The 20,406-nt window shown below is 39.1% G+C and overlaps 1 protein-coding gene across 2 annotated transcripts; it reads right to left on the bottom strand.

The window, feature by feature from the left end:
- Positions 1–520: 520 nt before the first annotated feature.
- On the bottom strand, positions 521–15,885 carry hmgcll1 (3-hydroxymethyl-3-methylglutaryl-CoA lyase like 1; the record flags this gene model as incomplete). 2 transcript variants are annotated; one of them, XM_083775182.1, is made up of 9 exons in its annotated part: positions 521–625; positions 2,962–3,087; positions 11,241–11,429; positions 12,302–12,365; positions 13,450–13,598; positions 13,775–13,870; positions 14,392–14,499; positions 14,996–15,076; positions 15,790–15,885. In XM_083775182.1, 9 exons carry the CDS (start codon positions 15,883–15,885, stop codon positions 521–523), a joined length of 1,014 nt encoding a protein of 337 aa, XP_083631308.1. The 2 variants fall into 2 exon arrangements, with proteins under 2 accessions (XP_083631308.1, XP_083631309.1); XM_083775183.1 differs by having other exon boundaries at positions 14,996–15,073.
- Positions 15,886–20,406: the final 4,521 nt, after the last annotated feature.

Here is a 20,406-nt window from a genome sequence, read left to right as displayed (position 1 = left end):
GTTTAGCATTCTACTGTATATGCCATGCTATTATATTAGAGTCTGAACCTTTGAGTCTGAAGTCTTTTTTTATTGCCTGGTATGTTTGCATTACACTAAATGGTGAAAGTGTTAAATACTTACATATACGTTCTCAAAAATATAAATATATGAACTATGTACAATATGCAGTATTAGTAAATAATGTAATATATAGAATATGATAATATATCCAATATAGGTACATAAATAAACACATTTCACATTTGTATTGTGTGTACAGAGAGTTTAGTAGCATACTACATGTACATTTTGTTTGGCACTTATTTATGTGTGTGTGTGTGTGTGTGTGTGTGTGTGTGTGTGTGTGTGTGTGTGTGTGACGTGTGTGTGGGTGTGGGTGTACGCGCGCAGTGGCGGGAAGCGGGCGCAGGGTCTCCCCACTGGAGACTGACAAAGGCAATGCATATATAGCATAGGCATCAAATCTATATGCAGCAACAATAGCAAAATAAAGTAGTCAGGTATTTCTTCTTTTGAGTTACAATGATCTGCTTCTTGCTTGAGCAACCTTGGAGTTGGTCTTGCGGTTTAAAGCTTTGCAGATGAAGTCGCCAGCCTCAATCACTTTAGAAAGGTCCACTCCCTGTAATGAATCGGTAATGACTTTCAGCAAGTAAACCTTTGCTACTTAAAGGACCACTTCACCACTTTTCAACCTGTCTTCATATAATAGGTCCTCACTAATAATCATGATAAAATGGCACAATGTTTGAGGGGCGCTAGTCAAATGCCATTGACTATATACAGGTTTAATTTGTTTTTAGTTCAATGTTTGTTTTAAAAACGCCATTGATAATGAAGGGGAACTTTACGTCATCTTGTCCCCAACACAAACATTAAATGCCATTAAGTCCTATAATCAACATGAGTTAGACTTTAATATATTAGCGCCCCTCACTTCACACAGGTGTGATTTTTTTCCTACTCAGTCTGTCTCATAGGAGGGCTGTGTGCAGTTCGGAAACCCGTCCACCAGTGACATCATCGATGGGGAATCCAAGCTAATAGAAACTGCAGGAGTTCTAGTCCTGAAAAGTTGCAAAAATGGAAGCCATCATTCTCACGATAATACAAATCTGAACATTCTTGTTTAAAAAGAATCTTCCTAACGATGATGTCACTGGTGGACAGGGTTCTGAACTGCTTGCCCACATCCCTCCTATGAGACACAGACTGAGTAGAATTTTTTTTGCCATTTTATCATGATTATTAGTGAGGACCTATATGAAGATAGGTTGAAAAGTGGTGAAGTCGTCCATTAAAGATGTAATTCTTTGTCTCTGTATTAGCCCCAATATGTTCCCTGAGGGAACATATTGGGGCTACCTCTGTATTTGCGATTTCCAGAAAGTAATTTTGCTTGTTTGTACTTAGTGATGAGACCTGTGGAAAACAATTTGGAAGTTGCAACTTGACCAATGGCAGAAAAAAATTAGGCTTTCAGTCAAAAAATAATATGGCTTTGTGGGCTTGTAGATTGGCTTTTTTCGCTGTTGGTCATACGAGATAGTTGACATGTCTCAATGTGAGACATCTATCAGTGGTTCTTAACCTTTTCAGTTCAGGACCCCCCAACATAATCATATTTCAACTGGGGACCCCCCAAAATAATATTTGAATTGGGGACCCCCAAAATAATCATATTTGAACTAGTAGGGAGGGAGGCGGCGGACCCTGACAAGCATTTGAAATCGTAGGAGTTGAGGCATTTAGTGCGTTGGCTGCAATTCGAAACTGGCCCCTGTAAATTAAGTCCCCCCCCCCCTTTCCTTTTTTACTTTCTCTATATGATGATTTCCTTTTTTTATATAGATGTATATATTTGTACGTCTTTAAATGTTCTGATGAATTGAATTGAAAAAGGGGGACCCTGTTGTAAACAAGTGTTAGTGCTTAATCATGGTTCGTCCACAAACTTTTTGTATTTACTTTAGTTTGAAATGTGCCCATTCTGCATAATGTGAAATACAAAAATCAATCAATCAAAACTTGGTTCAACAGATACATTTTGTGAGCTCTGAAATCTGGGCTTTTGTTGCATCTGCTATTTTCAAAAAATGTTGCCCCTTTCTTATACTGTTTGACTATTTGGCCAATGTTTGACCAGATTTTATAGTATCCGTATTTATTGTCATTTCACGGTCAACTGGGGACACCCCTTAAAATCAGACCCACTATCTAGAGAATGTGAGAAGGCGCTCCAAGTAAAGGTTAACCACCAGCAGGGGGCACAATTGTAAAGCAAATTGTCAAGAAGACAGTAGGACACAAGCTTACAGCAGCAAACCACTGATATTAAAAATAATTATTTAAATTTACATTATATTGGATGCCAATGTACACAAGTAGGCCGTCAGGTGAATGTGACTTCCGTCACATGTCACTATTTTTTTGTGTCCAGTATCACTAAGCCAGCAGTAGCACAAAACCACAGTTCCATGTGACAGAGTGGTCAAAGGTGAATGAAAGTTGCGTTGAAATTGGTCATCAATACAAATTATTCTAATTTTGTGGATTACTTTATTTTTAATTCGTGGCCCCCAGTGCCACCCACCAAATGTTCGGAACTACTTCAAATTCACCAAAACCAGACCAGAAAACTCCCACCACAGGACTCAGGCAATCAATTTAAACCTTTGCAACCACTATATTAATGGCAAGTATTTCCTACAGCAAGTATTTTTTACAGCTTTAAATCTGAACTAACCCTCTAAGGACCTCACGAATAACGGAAAAAATAGCCGATTTAAAGTTCAGAATGTATCACATTACGATGTGTAGATCATAGATCTTGTAGATCTGTTATTTCTGCTATTTTTGAAAGGTGTTTTTCTTTTTTCTGCGCTTTTGCCTGTAATGACGTGCCCAAATTTGGGACCCCATCAAGTTTTAACATGCTAATTTATTGTGACTACTTACAGTTTCAATGTCCATGCCGTGGAGCATGTAGAGAACATCCTCTGTTGAAACATTGCCAGATGAACCCTGAGCATACGGGCATCCACCCAGACCCGCTACCGAGGAATCTACCACACAAACCCCCATCTGCACAGAAACACAAGAGAGACATTCAGCACCTCCACGCAGCCTTAACCCCAGGTAAAATCCCAGAACAATGACCCTTTTTCTATTTGATTGTTCTGTTTGGCACACTGAACCTTTGCCAGGGCTGGAGACCATGTTTTACAGCTGTTTAGGAGAACTGTTGGCTTGTGTCTTGAATATATGAGTGTGCACATAATGTCCCGCAATGAATATGGCTTACTCATCCTCTTTGTCATTTTAAACCACCAGTACCCCCATAATTATGGCCTTGTTCAGAAGAGAGGAACATAATAAATGTTGAACAGGACAAGTCATATGTTTCTGATTCTTGGATGCTCATGTTTTTACCATCTACATTTCCCTTAATGATGTGGATTCACTTTCATGGCACTTAATGCAGGGACTTTTCATGTGTTATACACAGTCTTATCATACAATTATTGTACATGATGGTTCAGAGCCTTTTCTTTGAACCTTTTAGATACATTTACATAAGTAACTCGTTATTTCACTGTGTCCACTGCCACAACTGGACCACCTCAGGTCTATGTCTTGCATCATGTTCCGATTCTCTACCAGTCGTCATGTGTAAATATAACACCCATGAAGATTTAGTTTGGATTTTTATTTTTGTTGACAAGATTTTAGTTTTGGTTTATGGCTTGCCGGCAGTCAAAGTAAGTAATTGTCATATTTCTCAGTTTAGTGGGAAAATGGATTTTCCCTGACTACAATACCAAGTGTCTGGCTTCCATATGAGAATTAATGATGCGTTGTGAGTTGTTCCCCTGCATATCCTTTGCTTTTGTTGGACAGTTTTACCAAAACTGAAAAACTCCCAAAATGTTTCTTAGAAAATGCTTAAACCTACGTTTCTTTTTCTTTGTGGACATGAAATATATAAGTAGCCTATGAAAAATATACTGTATGATCAATAAGAAGTTAGTTATCTACATTTCACCTGTTATAATAATAGAAAACTATTGCTGTACAATACCATGTATTGTCATACCATATTTCATGGCAAATAAATGAAGGATACAGTATTTTAATATTCTAAAGAATCATTATTTAGATTAAACCTTTATTATTCTCCAAGAGAATATAGGTTTCAGCATCAGAGATAAAAGTAAAGTTACTACTATTTGTGCATCCTGTGGATCGTGGGTCTCGCTTATATAATTCAACAGCTACAAGCATAACCTTTGTCTTCACAGCAACACAGGTCAAGATATCAGGATGTTTTCCATATGTCCCTGGGACTGTCGAGAGAATATTAGAGATGTTTTCCAGCTTTCATGGCACAGCCAAATGTCAGGGGATCCCACAGTGAGACTAAATGAACACAGCGATCCTGACCTCCAAGTGGCATCAGGTCAGGTCACCTCAATGTGGAGTCATGCAGGGTTTTTTCCCCCTCGGGGACCAAACCAGGCAAACAAAATTATTAAAACTCTGTAGCGCTTTTTGAACAATGCTCCTAATTGGTGCCTTCTCTTCCAGACAAGGCTGTACTTCTTTAAGGGGCTGTCTGAGCCAGCTATAATTACTGTTTGTGTTGGCAGGGGTAGAAGAGGAGGAGGTAGGGGAGAGGGGGGGGGGGGGGGGTGCTAGAAGGAGGGAGGGGGATCCACTCCGGTGTGTGCTGTGCACGAGATTTCCAGACCTTGGTTAAAGCCAGAGCAGGATATTGTACTGGGCAGACTTTTTTGTTGTATAAACACAGAGTTGTAATCTACCATGCCAATGCTTTCACTTTCAGCTGTTAGTCGTGTAAAGCCAGGGTTCTTCGGGGTTCTACTGTTTCTGAAGGGAACAGAAGACAAGGGAACAACGATCCCCTTCAACGGGGCATGCCCTGTTCCTCTGGACGCTAATCACGCAGAGTTTGGTGGTCAGAAAACCCCAACTTGCCAGTGTTCAATTAGCTTCACACTGCCCAGAAACCAGATGTGGATTTGCTGTTAAATAGCCACATTCAGTCAGCCATGGCTATATAAAAACAATACATTCCTGGGAAAAGGACACCCTATGTTGAACCGTTTTCAAGCTCACTTGATTTTGGATAAGCTTGTTGACATTCTACATTGTAAGTGGACCAGTTTGGAGATGTACAAGCTCCTATTATGGTTTCATAAGTGCGTCAGAGAGAGGGAGAGCGAGAGAGAATGTTCATTGAATGGAATGAAGCAATGACGTTTTTACTTTCACACGATCCATGAATGTGAAAGGAACTATTTTCATGTAAAATATCCATAACATTGGACAGATTTAATAAATAAACATGCCATTGCATGAATATGAGTAACAAAGAATTAAATGAATAGAAAAGATTCAGCATACCGTAGTGTAAATTGTAAACTGTAAAGTAGGCATTTCATATCATTATTTGAGTGAACTGGAATACAGAGTTATATTGGAAATGATCAATGATGACATGTATGCATTTAGGCTTAGCCTATGACTGAATATGGCAGAAAATGTAATCTTGTAGTTGAGTTTTATCCCTTTATGATTATGTTCAGTTATGTACTTTTCCCTCGCATGCCTATGTTGGGTGCAATTAAAAATAAATGCATTCACAGTTAAAACAGCCAATCTACAAGGTGACAACATGACGGATGCATCACAACTTGTTGACAGCATTGTAGATCTGCTATTTTCACTATTTGTTGTACATCAAAGTATACCGCATAGGGATTCAGTGGTCAGACTAATTGTGTTGAGCATGTGGTAATCAGTAGGAAATGAGTCCTAATCTTTGAGGAAGGTAAACATCTGCAGTACCTTGTTGGCTACACCTCCTGTGTTCATTGGCTCACTCGTATAGATGCCTACATCACACTTCTACACTACACAGTGGCGGAAAGTAACTAAGTACATTTATTCAAGTAATGCACTCAAGTACACTTTTGAGGATGTTTTACTTTACTGGAGTGTATGTTTTACTCCACTACAATTATTTAAGAACTTTAGTTACCGGTTACTTTGTCGATTTTGATTATTATTACAAAACATGCATTAACCACTTCAGCCCTATGCATTGCATACTTAAGCTATTAGAAAATAGCCGATCTACAAGCTCACAGTTGTGACACTTTTTTAGATCTATTTTTTGTGAGCTTGTGAAATGCTGCAAAATGGGTATTTTTGCTTTCAGTACTTAAGTATATTTTAATGCAAATACTTTTGTTGTGCTTTTACTCAAGTAAATTTTTAATACCGGACTTATTTGTAGCAAAGTATTTCTACTACTATTGTGGTATTGGTACTTTTACTTTTACTCATCAATGCTTCCATCATGTTATACACATTGTTTATCTCACTATGCCACTATTTAATTGTGAATTTTAACCATTGTAGTACTTTAGAAAAAAAAATACATACTAGATGCTTAACTTGAAACAGATACAATAATTGACCTCTTATGTAACTTCACCACATAATTATGAAATTGTAATATTCAATTTATTTTAAATTACCTGAGGTTCTTTCTGTGTGACTGTATAATGCATCTACATGATCTACATGATCAATGTCACATTATTTCCAAGCTGTGTCATTGGATATACCAACCATCTGGAAAATAATTGATCAAATATTTAAATACAAATATTTGTGAATACAGTAGGATTATAAGAGTTTTGTCATGAAACCAGTCTCACATGAAGGGATCAACATTACGTTCAGAAACCTCACAAACAAACCTACAGTATGTTGGTTCTCAGTTTGTTTGGAGAACAAACAAATTTACCCACTTTTGGCAATTATCTTGAATTCCCCCACTGTTTAAATACTACCTGGTGAATAAACATGGGACGATACTGAAAGACAAACTTCTTGTTTAAGGAGTTTTACGAGTGCTAAAATACCCAACCCATGTTCATTCACCTACCTACTTAACTACCTAAATTATAGGATACAGTAGGTTATGGTGAAATGCTGGACTACATGAAATATATTTCCCTGTCTCGATGGTGAAATCTAAGTACACACTTTCTCATTGTGGGACCTGCCAGGAGTAGGTTTGTAACAAAGACCCCCAGAACTCCTGAAAAAAAAAAAGAAAAAAAAAAAAGGTACAAAGAGCATGGAATGTCTTTATCAGGAACAAAAGAGGTGACTCAGGGTTGACAAGGTTGGGGGTATTCATTTCTCTCCCAGTTGGTGTCGTGGCCTACTGGCACCCAGTAATGAAAGCTATGATAAAAATCTTTCATTTCCATTTTGTTGTGAGTGAACTAATGTTAAATATCCATGGCTATGATTATTTCTGTGGTCAACAGGCAGGGGGGGGATTTCACTGTTTGGCAAACAGAATCAGAATCAGCAGCACAAAGTGTATACAACATAGTACATAATGATCTGTATAAAGCATGAATGAATACTTTAAAAGTTGAATCAAACTGTAATTTTGTTCTTTCTTCGGTTCTGAATGAATGTCTGTATTCCTCTTGGACTAATGTTCTCACTTGACCGTGACTCGAGCCCCTTGGTTTATCCTGAGAGCTTTGCAGATCAATCCCAGCTCCAGAGTTGCAGTGCCATTTGTCATATTATGCGCTCCGTAGCGGCCAGTGAGTGGATCATCTTCCACTGGCCTTTAAGCACAGCATTGTCAGATAGCTCAACAGCCAAGCGACAGATGAGTTCGGAGCCCCTCGGGGAACCGTCTCTCCACCTAGCTCTCGCACTGGCTTTGTCAGACAGACACTGAATAGGTGAGCCATTGTGTCGACCCCCTCACATCTGCTGACCCACCCAGCCCCGATGAGCAGCTATCCTCTGCTAAGACAATGAGCCTCAGAGAACTGATACAGCCATATCTGTATTACCTCTGTTTTATATCCTCTTTCCCTCACAAGTTTTAGGTTCGCTATGGGGAAGTGATGAGAGGGCTTTTCCCTAAAGGTTTTTGTCCACCTAATTAGATGTTTGTGATCTTAGGCGTCGTAGAGCGTTATTAATGTTCCATGAAAGCTCCTTTTCTTCACAACAATGCATGAGTCCTCTGATGGGAGGGCCCATTGGAAATATCTTATGTTCATTAAGATTCTGGGATTTTTTTCCTTCTTCCAGTGGGCAGTTCCTGAATCATTTTCCTTTGTGACAAGGGTTAGATCGTGTTTCTTAATGCCCCCCCTTCAGTGTTGACTGATGGGTCCTGCTCTCATGTGTCTCATTGTAATCTACACATTTTGTTTTGAAGAAAACAGGACCTTTTTAATATCCACCAAACAGTGGATACATTCATAATGATAATGAAGTGACACATTACAGCTGAAATCAAATGCATGGCATCATACATGGACCAGGACACACTTTTTGGCTCCATGCTATTACTTATATGAAATAGTAAAATGTTGTTGTTCTTAATTTGAAGGTATAATTTCCACACATTTAGAATGAACGGTTAAATATTACTCTTTTTCTGTGTCTTTTTGAGTGCTAGATATCCATCTTATGCGTGGCTTCGGTGCAAAAATAGTTTGGACAAATTAAAATTCGATTAGATTGTATTCAAAGGCAAGGTATTATTTTAACATCCTACTCATTGTGTCATTTAAATGCATAATAGCATTGAGAATATTAAACAATTTGTAACTAATATCTCTTTTTACGAGAGCTCAAAGTGGATGCCTAAATAAAATGTGAAATGCTACATTTAGTATGTAGCGCCTTTCTCCAAAGCACGTATAATTCACTAATTCAGACACAGGCGGTGGAAGGCACTCGACTGCACCCGCCCGCCTATCCATATGGGCTGGATAATTGAATTACCTTGTGCCACTTTATATTCCACAATTATCTTTGAAAGTTATCAAAACTAAAATGTGGTAGGCCTACTGGTTTATTTTCCAGCTAAAGGTTTTCTGTGCAAATCTATGTTTTACGCATTGGCGTAATAGGTGCTAAATGTTCACCTATTATGGCATGGTTTAACAGGGCAAATGAGCTTCTAATATAAAACACCAATACTATGCACTTAAAATAACTACATTGAATCTATGAGAATCACTCTATTCTCATTTAAAATGACTCTCTTACTCTGCTCATTCTCTTGGGTAACATCTGATATTATGCAAATGATCTACCCTGATCCCCTCAATGTTTGCATTCGGCCCAGGCCGGCCTAGCGGTCCTGGCACCCAGACTCCTAATGCAGCCTGACAGTGAATCGCGGGTTTGAGTCCCATTGCTGACAAACTTTGTTGTATGTCACTCCCCGTTTCTCACCCCTCGTTTCCAGTCTGTCTCCACTTTCCACTATCAATAAAGGCAAAAAGTCCCAAAATTATATAAAAAAGGACTGTTTGCATTCATCATCCTTGTCAGGGCACCAAGCCAGAATTTAAAAGTACTTGCAGGCCTCCAAACACCTTTTAAAAATGAGGAAGGTTGGGGTGCTGACCACATAACTTCTGGTTTGACTCTCTTTTCCGTCTCTCGCCAAGAAATAAAAATCTTTTTGGCATAGCTGCCATCTTCTTACAAAGAGGATAGAGCTTCTCTATGTCAAACTCCAAAGAAGAATGTATCCTCTTCCTTTAAAAGATGCCAGGATTTGTGAGCCAGAATTGCTCTACAGATCTCTGCAAGAGAAATCAATGGAATATTTTACATCCCTCATAAAGCGATCAGCTTTTTCTTTTTTCTTACACTTTACAAGAAATCCCCAGGTTTTCCTCCTCTCTCCTTGTAGATATGTCAGGCCTCCCCTCCTCTTATTCAGGAGATGGGAGTCCTCCAACTCCCCTCATTCTGAGTCCCCAGGACTTTGTTGTTTTATCCCTTTATCCGGGTTATATAATAAATTACAACAAAGGTTAAATGTTACTACAGGTAATATCACTGTATGGAACATAGATCTAAAGGACTACAATATCTGCATAAATTGGCAGAACGTATGGAATAACATTCCACTAACATCTTATAATTATAACAATCAACTAACCCATTACAAATTGATTCAACGATTTTATTCAACACCCAGGAAACTCTGCCAAATTAAAATACTACAAAGCCCTCTATGCTCACTATGTCCGCAAAAACCCATTGGAACATTCGTACACATGTGGGAATTCCCAGGAGTACTAGCCTTTTGGGCAAAGGTAGCATTATTCCTGTCTGACATACTCGAGACAAACATACCGTGCTTACCACACATTCTGTTACTAAATGACGATTCATCTCTAAGCCATCTCTAACGCCAGGGCTCCACTGGGCGCGTCTGCGGCGCGTCTGCGGCGCGTCTCCGTGCGTGACGCACGCGTGACGCAACGCGCCCAGTGGAGCCCTGGCGTAACACTTCACAAAAAGTTGGTCACAAAAAAAAGGAGACTGGAGTCCTCCAACTCCCCTCATTCTGAGTCCCCAGGACTTTGTTGTGTTATCCCTTTAGCCTTATAATGTCTGACTGTACCACGTGCTGTTTACATTTCTAACTAGTATTAAATCAATCAACCAATCAATCATTATCAATCAAACTCATATACTCCATAGATGCCAGGTCCATCCATGTATCCAACATTGTGAGATTTCACAATTTTCAAGATCCTCACAGCTCACACAACCTTTTCTTTCTACAGTAGATGTAGCCTACACCCTACAGTACCCTGTCCCACCACCCAACATCCAAAAATCTAGTAAAAATAAAAATGTCCTCTGCTCAACTTTTGGCCCAATCTGGATTCGATTCCCTTTCCTATCCTCTGCCCTCAGATGTTGAGCGACTTGGTGTGATGCCAACCTAGAGACAACCATCACACCAGCGATGGCAGATGCTGTTATACTATATTATGTTCTCGATGGTCTCGTGTCTGTCATTTCATTAAGTATAAATATTTTTGCCTTATTCAAAAGGCTCTTCCTCATAGTTCAGAGAGCAACATTTTAGGGTACTAGAGCTAAAGGAAAAGGTCATTCACTAGCCTACTGTAAGCTAGTATTTGAATTATGTAGCTAAATGTGTTATTTTAAAATGAGTGAAAACTAAGTGTGTTAATGAACTTGAACTTGGTACCTGTTTCAATTGCACCAGTTGCATGGTCAAAGTGTTTATGGGTCCATTATGGTTTTAGTCGCCGATATGGATTAATGGGCCTATTTAGCATCCTCATTATTATTTGGGATATATTATTGTGTATTTTTACCTGGAGTGCGGTGAGGATGTTGGCCAGTGCTTGCCCGTAGGTGTCATGGCAGTGAACTGCTAAAGCACTGATGGGCACCTCCCTCATTACTCTCTGCACCATCTTCACCATGGAGCCTGGAGTGCCAACACCAATGGTATCTCCCAGGGACACCTCATAGCAGCCCATGTCATATAACCTTTTTGCCACCTATAACAGAGAAGAGAGGGGGCTTGTGCTCATGTAGGACTGTTAGTGTTCAAGCGATTTCAAGAATAATTTCAAGGACGTAATCTAAAACATTTTATCAGATATTCTAGGGTTCATGGAATTCCCGTTTTCCCCCTATATTGAAATTATTTTCTTGCCCTTCAGACAGTCCTAGTGTGCCGGTTAGAGCCCTCTAGTGGTGAGTGAAATACGTACATATGTTTACTACAGTTAAGTATGGCCACTTGCTAGCTCTGGTCCATAGCTCTAATGCGTGAAACACATTAGAGCTATGGACCAGAGCTAGGCCACTTGCATGGTTTAGCTGGCATAATGATAAACTAGACTACACTCACTACAGTAAAGAGTTCATACTAGAATCGATCATTTAAAGGTGAGATTTGTACACATTTTCACATTTTACATTGTGTCTGTTTTATAATTGGCTGCCTGAACAACATGAACATCTATAGTCTCTCTTCTGAAGTTTGAAACGAGAGCACCAGTCTGATAATCACTGATGCACTACATAGCATGCCTGGGGCTGCGCCATTGACATGACAATGAAAAGAAGAATGACGTTTTTTCAGAACTTTTACAATGTCGAAATAAGGATTTTTATTAGAGCACTATTCAAGTTTGATTTATTTTCACCACATTCTTAGCAGGTGTTACACATGTTACTGTATGTTACAGTACATGCAGGGTGTGACTGATATAGCCTTTATGGTATTTAATTTTTCTTCTATAGGCTTAGCAGGCTAAACTAAATATAAAATGCATACAGCCTGTACTAAACTGCCAACTCATTGTACTATCTGAGATTCAGTGAAATTTCCTCTAAGCATTTCAACTAGGTTCATCTATCCTACCTCTGCAACTTTAGCTGGGTCAATGTATCCCTCACGTGGACACCCTAATGCACAAGAAACATATCTGAAACAGAACGAGATGAATTAGTAACAATATTATCCTATGAATCAATTGAATTAGAATAATAATGTTTTTTCAAAAGAGAAGTGAGCTAAACTAACAGTTGACATTTCTCGTCATATTATTGTTTCTTCTCATGCTAGTGAGTTGGGGTCACTAACAGGCCTTTGCTCTTTCCATAGTGGTGATGCACAGACTGTGGGACTTAATTGGGACCAGTGGTGGACAACGTATGTATAAGTAAGTATAGGCCTATTCAACAATACAAATTACAATGTGATTTTGTTTATATATCAATAGTACATTGAAGTTTAGAACACATTGCAAAATAATATAAAAATAATAATTGACTGAAAGTCTCGTGCTTGCAAAAAATATAAATTAAAATCAAGTACAGTACTCAGCTTAGTAATACTTAGTTACTATCCACCACTGCTTGGGACCCAAACTTGGGTTGCAGGAGGTCGGCTATGTATTGAATTGTGTATAATATGGAATGGTAATGCAATTGATTATTGCCATTGTAGTTAGTGTTTTAACTGTGACAAACATGGAGAATCAATATTGTTGATCATTGCTGAAAAAGTTTGGTACCCTGCTGATCTGTAGAAAATCTCCACTGACTAACATACCGGTATGTGTTAACATTTGACAATAGTTTATTGTTCCTGTACAACTTCTAGGAGACTTACTGTTAACTATTCTTGATGATGAACTATAGACAATCCCTAATTTTGCTATTCAAGTAGATCTCATATCAACCGGGAATCCTTTTTGTCAAACATTAAATAAATACATCACCATCACTGGATTATTTTCCAACATGCAGCATAACAACAGCTACTGGAGAAATCCCCACACTCTGGGCTTGTGGTTTATTAATGCATAGAATAACTTATTACACATCTGGAATTTCGCTATGAAGCTATTAATTCTGGATAGTGTGCAAATGCATGCTTCCTTGCATATAGAAAAAGAAAAAATATATTTAAATTTAGTATGAAGAGTAAATGGCTTAGTTAGTTTTATAGCATAAAGTGCATAAAACTGATTTTAAAAGGGACGTTATAATTTAAAGAATACGAACCCACGGACTGGAATTTGTCGTTCTTTGGCGGTGTTAATGACCTCCTCAAACCTAAGCATACTTTCATCGATGGAACAGTTGATATTTTGTCTACTGAAGGTCTCAGATGCTGACCCAAACACAGCCACCTCAGTAGCACCAGCTGCAACCTTAAACCAGAGAGAAAATGGACAGTATAACACACATTCAAGCCTAATTGATGCTTTGTCACACCTTGACCCTTTTTCACAGAGAGGAATCAGTTGAGCTTTTGACAACTCCACAAATTATATTGCTCTAAGCATCAACCTCACAAAAAGATAATGAATTATGAATGAACGCTTACAGCATCCTGGAAGCCATGCATGTTAGGTGTCAAAACTGGATACCGAACATTAGGTGACCTCTGGATTCCCTGAAGAACGTCTGTGTGATCTGCCATCTTAATGAGAGGTAAAGCAAAGACATATGCAGATTATTAACCACTTAGATCGTATATACTTTGTTGATAAATTTGCAGATCTACAATCTCACACGCTGTTGTAGATATGACATTCTGGCCAAATGTTCATAACTTTCCACCAAATGTTTAATGTGGTTTATGTGGTTAACCCTCCAGATTTATCTAATCTGAATTGTCATACACTTTAGAGCAACGGTTTCATGTTCAGGCCTTGCAGGGCAGCATTGTACAAATCCATCAAGAACAAATACTCACTCAGTATAAAAAAAGAAAACCGACATAGCTGTTTGTCTGTTGTCATGACATTGGTATAGTAGCACAGTTTATTGTCCTGAATGAAAAAACACGCTATGAAACTAGACATAAAAAATAGCCCAACATTTTCCTCCCTAACATCTGTGGGTCCAACACATCATTTTCCTTCGCCATCCCACAGAGAAGAATGAGAACCTAATAAATCACTCAGCACTTCTTTGCCGTGCATGAAGAAGAGTTATTACCTGCGGTACCCACTTTGAAGAGACAAAGCTGGTGGCCTCGATCACTGGCAGGCCTGTTGCTGAGAGCATGTCGATCAGCTGGATTTTGACCTCTGTCGGAACGATCTCCTGGAGAACAATGGAGTTGAAATAGGTCTTATTGGATATGATTTCAGTCGAGGTTTGAAAACAAATTACATTTGACCAATTCTACTGCCATGTCTTCTCACTCTTCTGCAATCAGAATGATTTACTGCACTCACTCGCAGCCTAGTTTACATTCTTTGCAAACTGTCTTATTTACAAGTATGTAAATCTGTAAATCTCCTCTTCTGCAATAAGGAACCGATTGTGGTCACGACTCATGTAGAATATAGTGAATATAAGCTACCCTTGGGAACTCAAGACATCCTACTTGTGGAATTTGTGGTTGCTTATGTCCATTTGATTTATACATTTTTTGAGAGAAATTGTAAAATGTGTCAGACAATAGTGGAAAAATAAGTTTTCGTGCTTAAGAAAACGGCAGTAATGTAACACTGAAGACTGAGGAGAAGAAATACCAATATATACCTTATTACCTTTTCATTTTGAAGAGAAGAAATACCAATATATACCTTATTACCTTTTCATTTTGAAGTCCATCTCGTGGCCCAACTTCAACAATTTTAACAAAGTCTGGATACTCATGTGTTGTTGAAATGCTCTGGAACAATATCAAAGGTGAATAACCTTCAGTATAAGTATTCACATAGAGTAAACCAATCCTTCGGGTTAGGGCTGGGCAATATATTTATATTATAGATATGAGACTAGATATTGTGATGGGGCATAAGTGTTGTGTTTTGTTGTATTTTATATTTTTGAAAAAAAAGATCCACACCCATCAAAGTCATGTCATATGACTTTGATGGGTGTGGCTCATACAATATTTGATGTGACTAATTTCAACAGTCGACAGAAAGCCATCTCTTGCTTCAATGCTGTTGAACTGTTGTGGAGATCAGTCCACAATGAAAACATGACATTTCATGTGTATGAAGGGATATTTGTCACACTATCCAGCTGTTAATTGTATTTCTTATTTCTAATGTGACATAAATCTTAGAATAGATGAGAAGGGGAGAGAGTTAAGCCTCTGTAATAAACAATGTTTCATGGTTAATTTAATGGAAAATTATGTTGATTGTCAAGTGGCAAATGAAAATAAACACTAAAATATTGGGTGGAAATAGAATTGACCCTAACAGTATAAACCACAAGTAGCATTACATAAGCACAGTATAGCATCTCATGCCATCTGCCCCTTTCCACATGGTTACTGTGCAGCCCCCCCCCCCCCCCCCCCTTGTTATGAGAGCATCATGTGCGGGAGCATGTGCAGTGCAGTGCAGTAAAAGCCAAGATAACCACCCCTACCTTGCGCTCTAGAAGCCAGTTCGTCAGCCATGGGTAGTCTCGAACGAGTTGCTCATATCTCAGGCAGTGTTTCACTGTGGTGGGGACGTTACCCATCCGAATGTCTGCCCCTCAGTGCCTCTTGCGCCGGAATATCCTTCCAGTATTTACACTCGGAGACAGGTCTTCACGCTCTGCTGCGAACGAGCATGTGGCGTGCACGGACGGATCAATACGCTAATGTATAGGATGGATGATGGAGGGCCCTGGCTGCACAGGGAAATGGAATTAGATGTCGGCCAACAGTGGAGAATGACTCAGCAGTTACCATAGCAACAACATCCCAAGTTGTGAGATGATCACATCAAAGAGGAGAGGGTGGGGGGTAGAGAAAGAGAGCGAGAGAGAGAGAGAGAGAAAGGCAGCATGTAATATTAGGAATGAGCAGTGCATTGTGGGCTGGGTTTTATAGTGAAAACAAGTATTTTGTATCCACTATTCTGATGGTTTTACAACTTGCGCATTGAGCTGCGCATTGAGCTACACTCGCACACACAGGAGGAAGATGCTTGATTCCAGCCTGCTTCCAGATTCCAGACTAAGGATCTGATGGGTCATTCTGTGTCCCACTCTGCTTCAGCAGAAACTCAGAGCTTCAAGGGAATAAGTTGCTGTGATTGATCTCCTGTGACTAGAACAGCTGAAGGGTTTCCATTGCTAGACGTGCCACTGCTGCCAATGTCAACTGCACGCGGTAATAAAATCCTTGTTAAGCCAGGGCAAAATTGACCAGAGAAAGCCCCATTCTTCAGAACCCAGATGTTAACAATAGAGGGTCTTAATGAAGTCCTAGCACTCAACCATCCTGCCACGATAAACGGGCCTGTGATGAGAGACCGCTACCCTTCTCTGTGGCGGCTTGCGAAAGGCTAACAGACTTCAAAGTTGATGTCTATCAGTTGCCATCAGTTGAAGTTGAAAATCTACCTCTTGGTGTATTATTTCCAATTACTTACTCTTGATCCTAATTGGTATCATGAAACCCGCAGAGGTTAAATTCAACGACAATTTTATTTGTAAAACAAAAATCAACAATGTTAAATGTAAAACCTATTTCTCTTTGTCACGGAGCTGATTCCATTTTGGAAGTAAAAAGTGTGTGTGTGTGTGTGTGTGTGTGTGTGTGTGTGTGTGTGTGTGTGTGTGTGTGTGTGTGTGTGTGTGTGTGTGTGTGTGTGTGTGTGTGTGTGTGTGTGTGTGTGTGTGTCTCTCTCTCTCTCTCTCTCTCTCACTGACTGACTGACTGACTGGACAGTGTTTGTGCTTTCATTCAGGAAAGTTTGGAAGCCTAGATGTGTGAAATGCTTTCAATTCCTTTCAGGCATAGGCTACTGCTAAATGATTCATTAACCACTTAAGCCCTATTTCATACTTTGTCGTGTAATAGTGTCATGCAGCGAAAATAGCCACAACGCATCACATTGCAAATGCATTGTGAGCTTGTACATCAGCTGTTTTAGCTATTTTAAGTGTGGTGATAACCTTTGAGAATTTAATTTCACCTAAATGGCCAAAGTTTTCTTGCCAAGTTCCGTTGTCTTCTGGTCTGGAGACACTATTCCGTGCTGTTGTGACAACCCCATTTTCTCACAAAAAAAATTCTTATCAAAAGCAGGAAAGGAAAATATTACAAAATCTAAAAGTTCACAGAGACCAGAATGTTGAATATTCTATTATATGGCTCACAGCGTTTAGTACTATTTACATGTGGTATTTCAAAGCATTAGCAGTCATTCAAATACTAATATAAGTGGTTGGCTGCATGATTGTGTTACTGTTTGTTAACCACTTAAACCCCAGTTGTGAGATTGTTGATCGGCTATTTTCTGCAAAAGCTTTCCCCACAATAACAAAAAGCACACTAGTATAGAGCCGTGAGGGACTCCACTCAACCACACAGCAATGGTGGAAAACATATAGAAATACTCTGTTACAAGTAAAGGTCCAGAATTCAAAATGTACTTGAGTAAAAGTAAAAAGGTATTGCCTTCAAAATGTACTTAAAGTACTAAAAGTTTCACGAGTGAGGGGAGGTCGGTAAAGGAGATCAGCCGGAAAATCGTAGCAGCAGGGGCGGTATTGCAGTCGCTGTACCGCACTGTTGTGACGAAAAGAGAACTGAGCCAGAAGGCAAAGCTCTCTGTCTACCGAGCAGTCTTCGTTCCTACTCTCACCTATGGTCATGAAGTGTGGGTCATGACCGAAAGAATAAGGTCGCAAATACAAGCGGCCGAAATGAGTTTTCTTCAACGGGTGGCTGGCATCTCCCTTAGAGATGGGGTGAGAAGTTCAGTTACGCGAGAGAGACTCGGAGTAGAGTCGCTGCTTCTTTGCCTGGAAAGGACCCAGTTTAGGTGGTTTGGGCATCTGGTTAGAATGCCTCTCGGGCGTCTCCCTAGGGAGGTCCTCAAGGCACGTCCCACTGGGAGGAGACACCGGGGCAGACCAAGGCGCAGTTGGAGGAATCACATCGACTCACTGGCCTTGGAATGTCTCGGGATCCCCCAGGAGAAAAAAATAGCAGTTCTACAAGCTCATATGTCGCATCACAACACACTGTGAGCCTGTAGATCAACTATTTTCAAATGGCCGAAATGTATAGTGGTTAATGTATGTATATACATTGTATATATATATATATATATATACATTGTGTGTATATATATATATATATATATATATATATATATATATATATATATATATATATATATATATATATATATATATATATAAATAAATCGAAATCTACAAAGTAACTAGTAACTAAAGTTTTCAAATAAATGTAGTGGAGTAAAAGTACAATATTTGCATCTGAGATATTGCATGTTGAAAATACTAGTATGAATACCTCAAAATTGTACTTAAATGAACTTAGTTACTTTACACCACTGCCAAACAGGGATTTAAGTGGTAAAGAAAATCTCAATAATGTTTCCATTAATGTCACGTCACTGTCAGGAAAACAGGCTGGTGGTGTTGTTTTTTCAATAACTCTTTTCTGAACTCATGGCATCTGAATTAAAGTAAAACTGTCGCATGTCATTAAATGTTCCTCTTTTTAAGATATCTCTGTAGCCATAGTTAATCTTGACACATAACAGCTGTAGAGGGTTATTACAAGAACTCCCCCCCCCCCCCCCCCCAGGTGCTTCCGAGCTTTTTAGGAAGCAATGTCATTGCAGACGAGTGAGGAATTTTAACATTTAAAATGGTATTATCGGTGCTTACAGGGGACTTTTATTTTATTTGCCATTATTGCATTCTGCCTTGTTAAGTGAGAAAGTGTCCGTGTGAAGACAGGATGTAGATACATAAGGTTAAGTGTAGCGTGACACTTATGACCTGCTAGTATCATAGGCTCAATGCAGACATGTGCATTGAATATTCATACCATTTGGTTTCATTTAAAGTTATTTATGTTCAAGTTCACATATGCAAAATTTAATAAAGTAAAAATGTTCTCTTCTCGATGCAAGTCTCGAGGATCATCCAAAAAAAGGACAATATGGCTCTTAGTGGCAAAGAGACATATTTGATCTACTGTATTACTTGCTGTAAATTGGGTTCACATGCCTCCATAGGCAAAAGGACGCTTCAGCCTTATTTTGTTATCGGTCTCAAAAGTACAATATTTGACACTGGAAGATCACAGAAAGCAACCATGACAAATTCCTTGAGTGTTTTAAATAAAAGTCTGTCAGCGAATAGCACAACAGTTTTCTGAAGTGGAAAAGTTGCATATTAATGCTAACCCTGACAGACCTGTAGTCTATTCAGAATATCTTTGTTTTCGCACTCAGAAAGAAACAGATGTGCAAGACACAGTTTATAGGGTACAGGTTTCAGCATGGCATCAAAGACATTTGAAGCTTTCAGATATATACTGAAAACAAAGTGGACCAAAAGAAAACAGGAACCAGATTAAATCAATTTTCACCCTGCATCCGTCTTCAATTTCTAAATCATGGATTTAAGTGAACTGTAACAACAAGAGAGCCTTGTTACTGAGAAAATGGCACATTATCCTGAACATGAAAGCAGTGTTGTGATATAGTCAGTTATAGTCAATGCCACGGTAAAGGAATGGAAATATTAAGTTGACTAAAAATAAATCCAGCATAGATTCGGGTATTATTGTAGCTTTGCATGAGTAACAGTCCGATAGATGTACGATTCAAGATGATTGATGAGTCAGATTTGTTGCACAGAAACGGCAAAGGTCTCAGAGAACAAACACACATAAATCACAAATTTGAATAATGTGCGGGGTTAGGTACAACAAATGTAAAATCATTTCAGATCCTAACCTTCCATGAAATTCAACTGTGTGCAAAGACAGGGGAAAAAAAGAATTACCTCAGGGATCTTTTTTCCTTTTTTTTTGTATAAATGTAAAGCCTTTATAAAAACAGCAGCCTACCTTACAGTTCTTTCAGGAAGGTTGGCTGGACGGAGCCAACTTTCCACTGCTCTCCCCTCAGAGACAGCATGTGGGTTAAAGATTACCTCGCAGCAGTCACACTGCATAGTAGCCCCTTGGCTTTTGGTCACAAAAGTCACTGACCTGTGCGTCAG

The sequence above is a fragment of the Protomyctophum parallelum genome, assembly GCF_964188405.1.
Source record: "Protomyctophum parallelum genome assembly, chromosome: 10".
Lineage (NCBI taxonomy): Eukaryota > Metazoa > Chordata > Actinopteri > Myctophiformes > Myctophidae > Protomyctophum > Protomyctophum parallelum.
The sequence above is the reverse complement of the archived record's forward strand: the minus strand, read 5'-3'. Positions and strand labels throughout refer to the sequence as shown.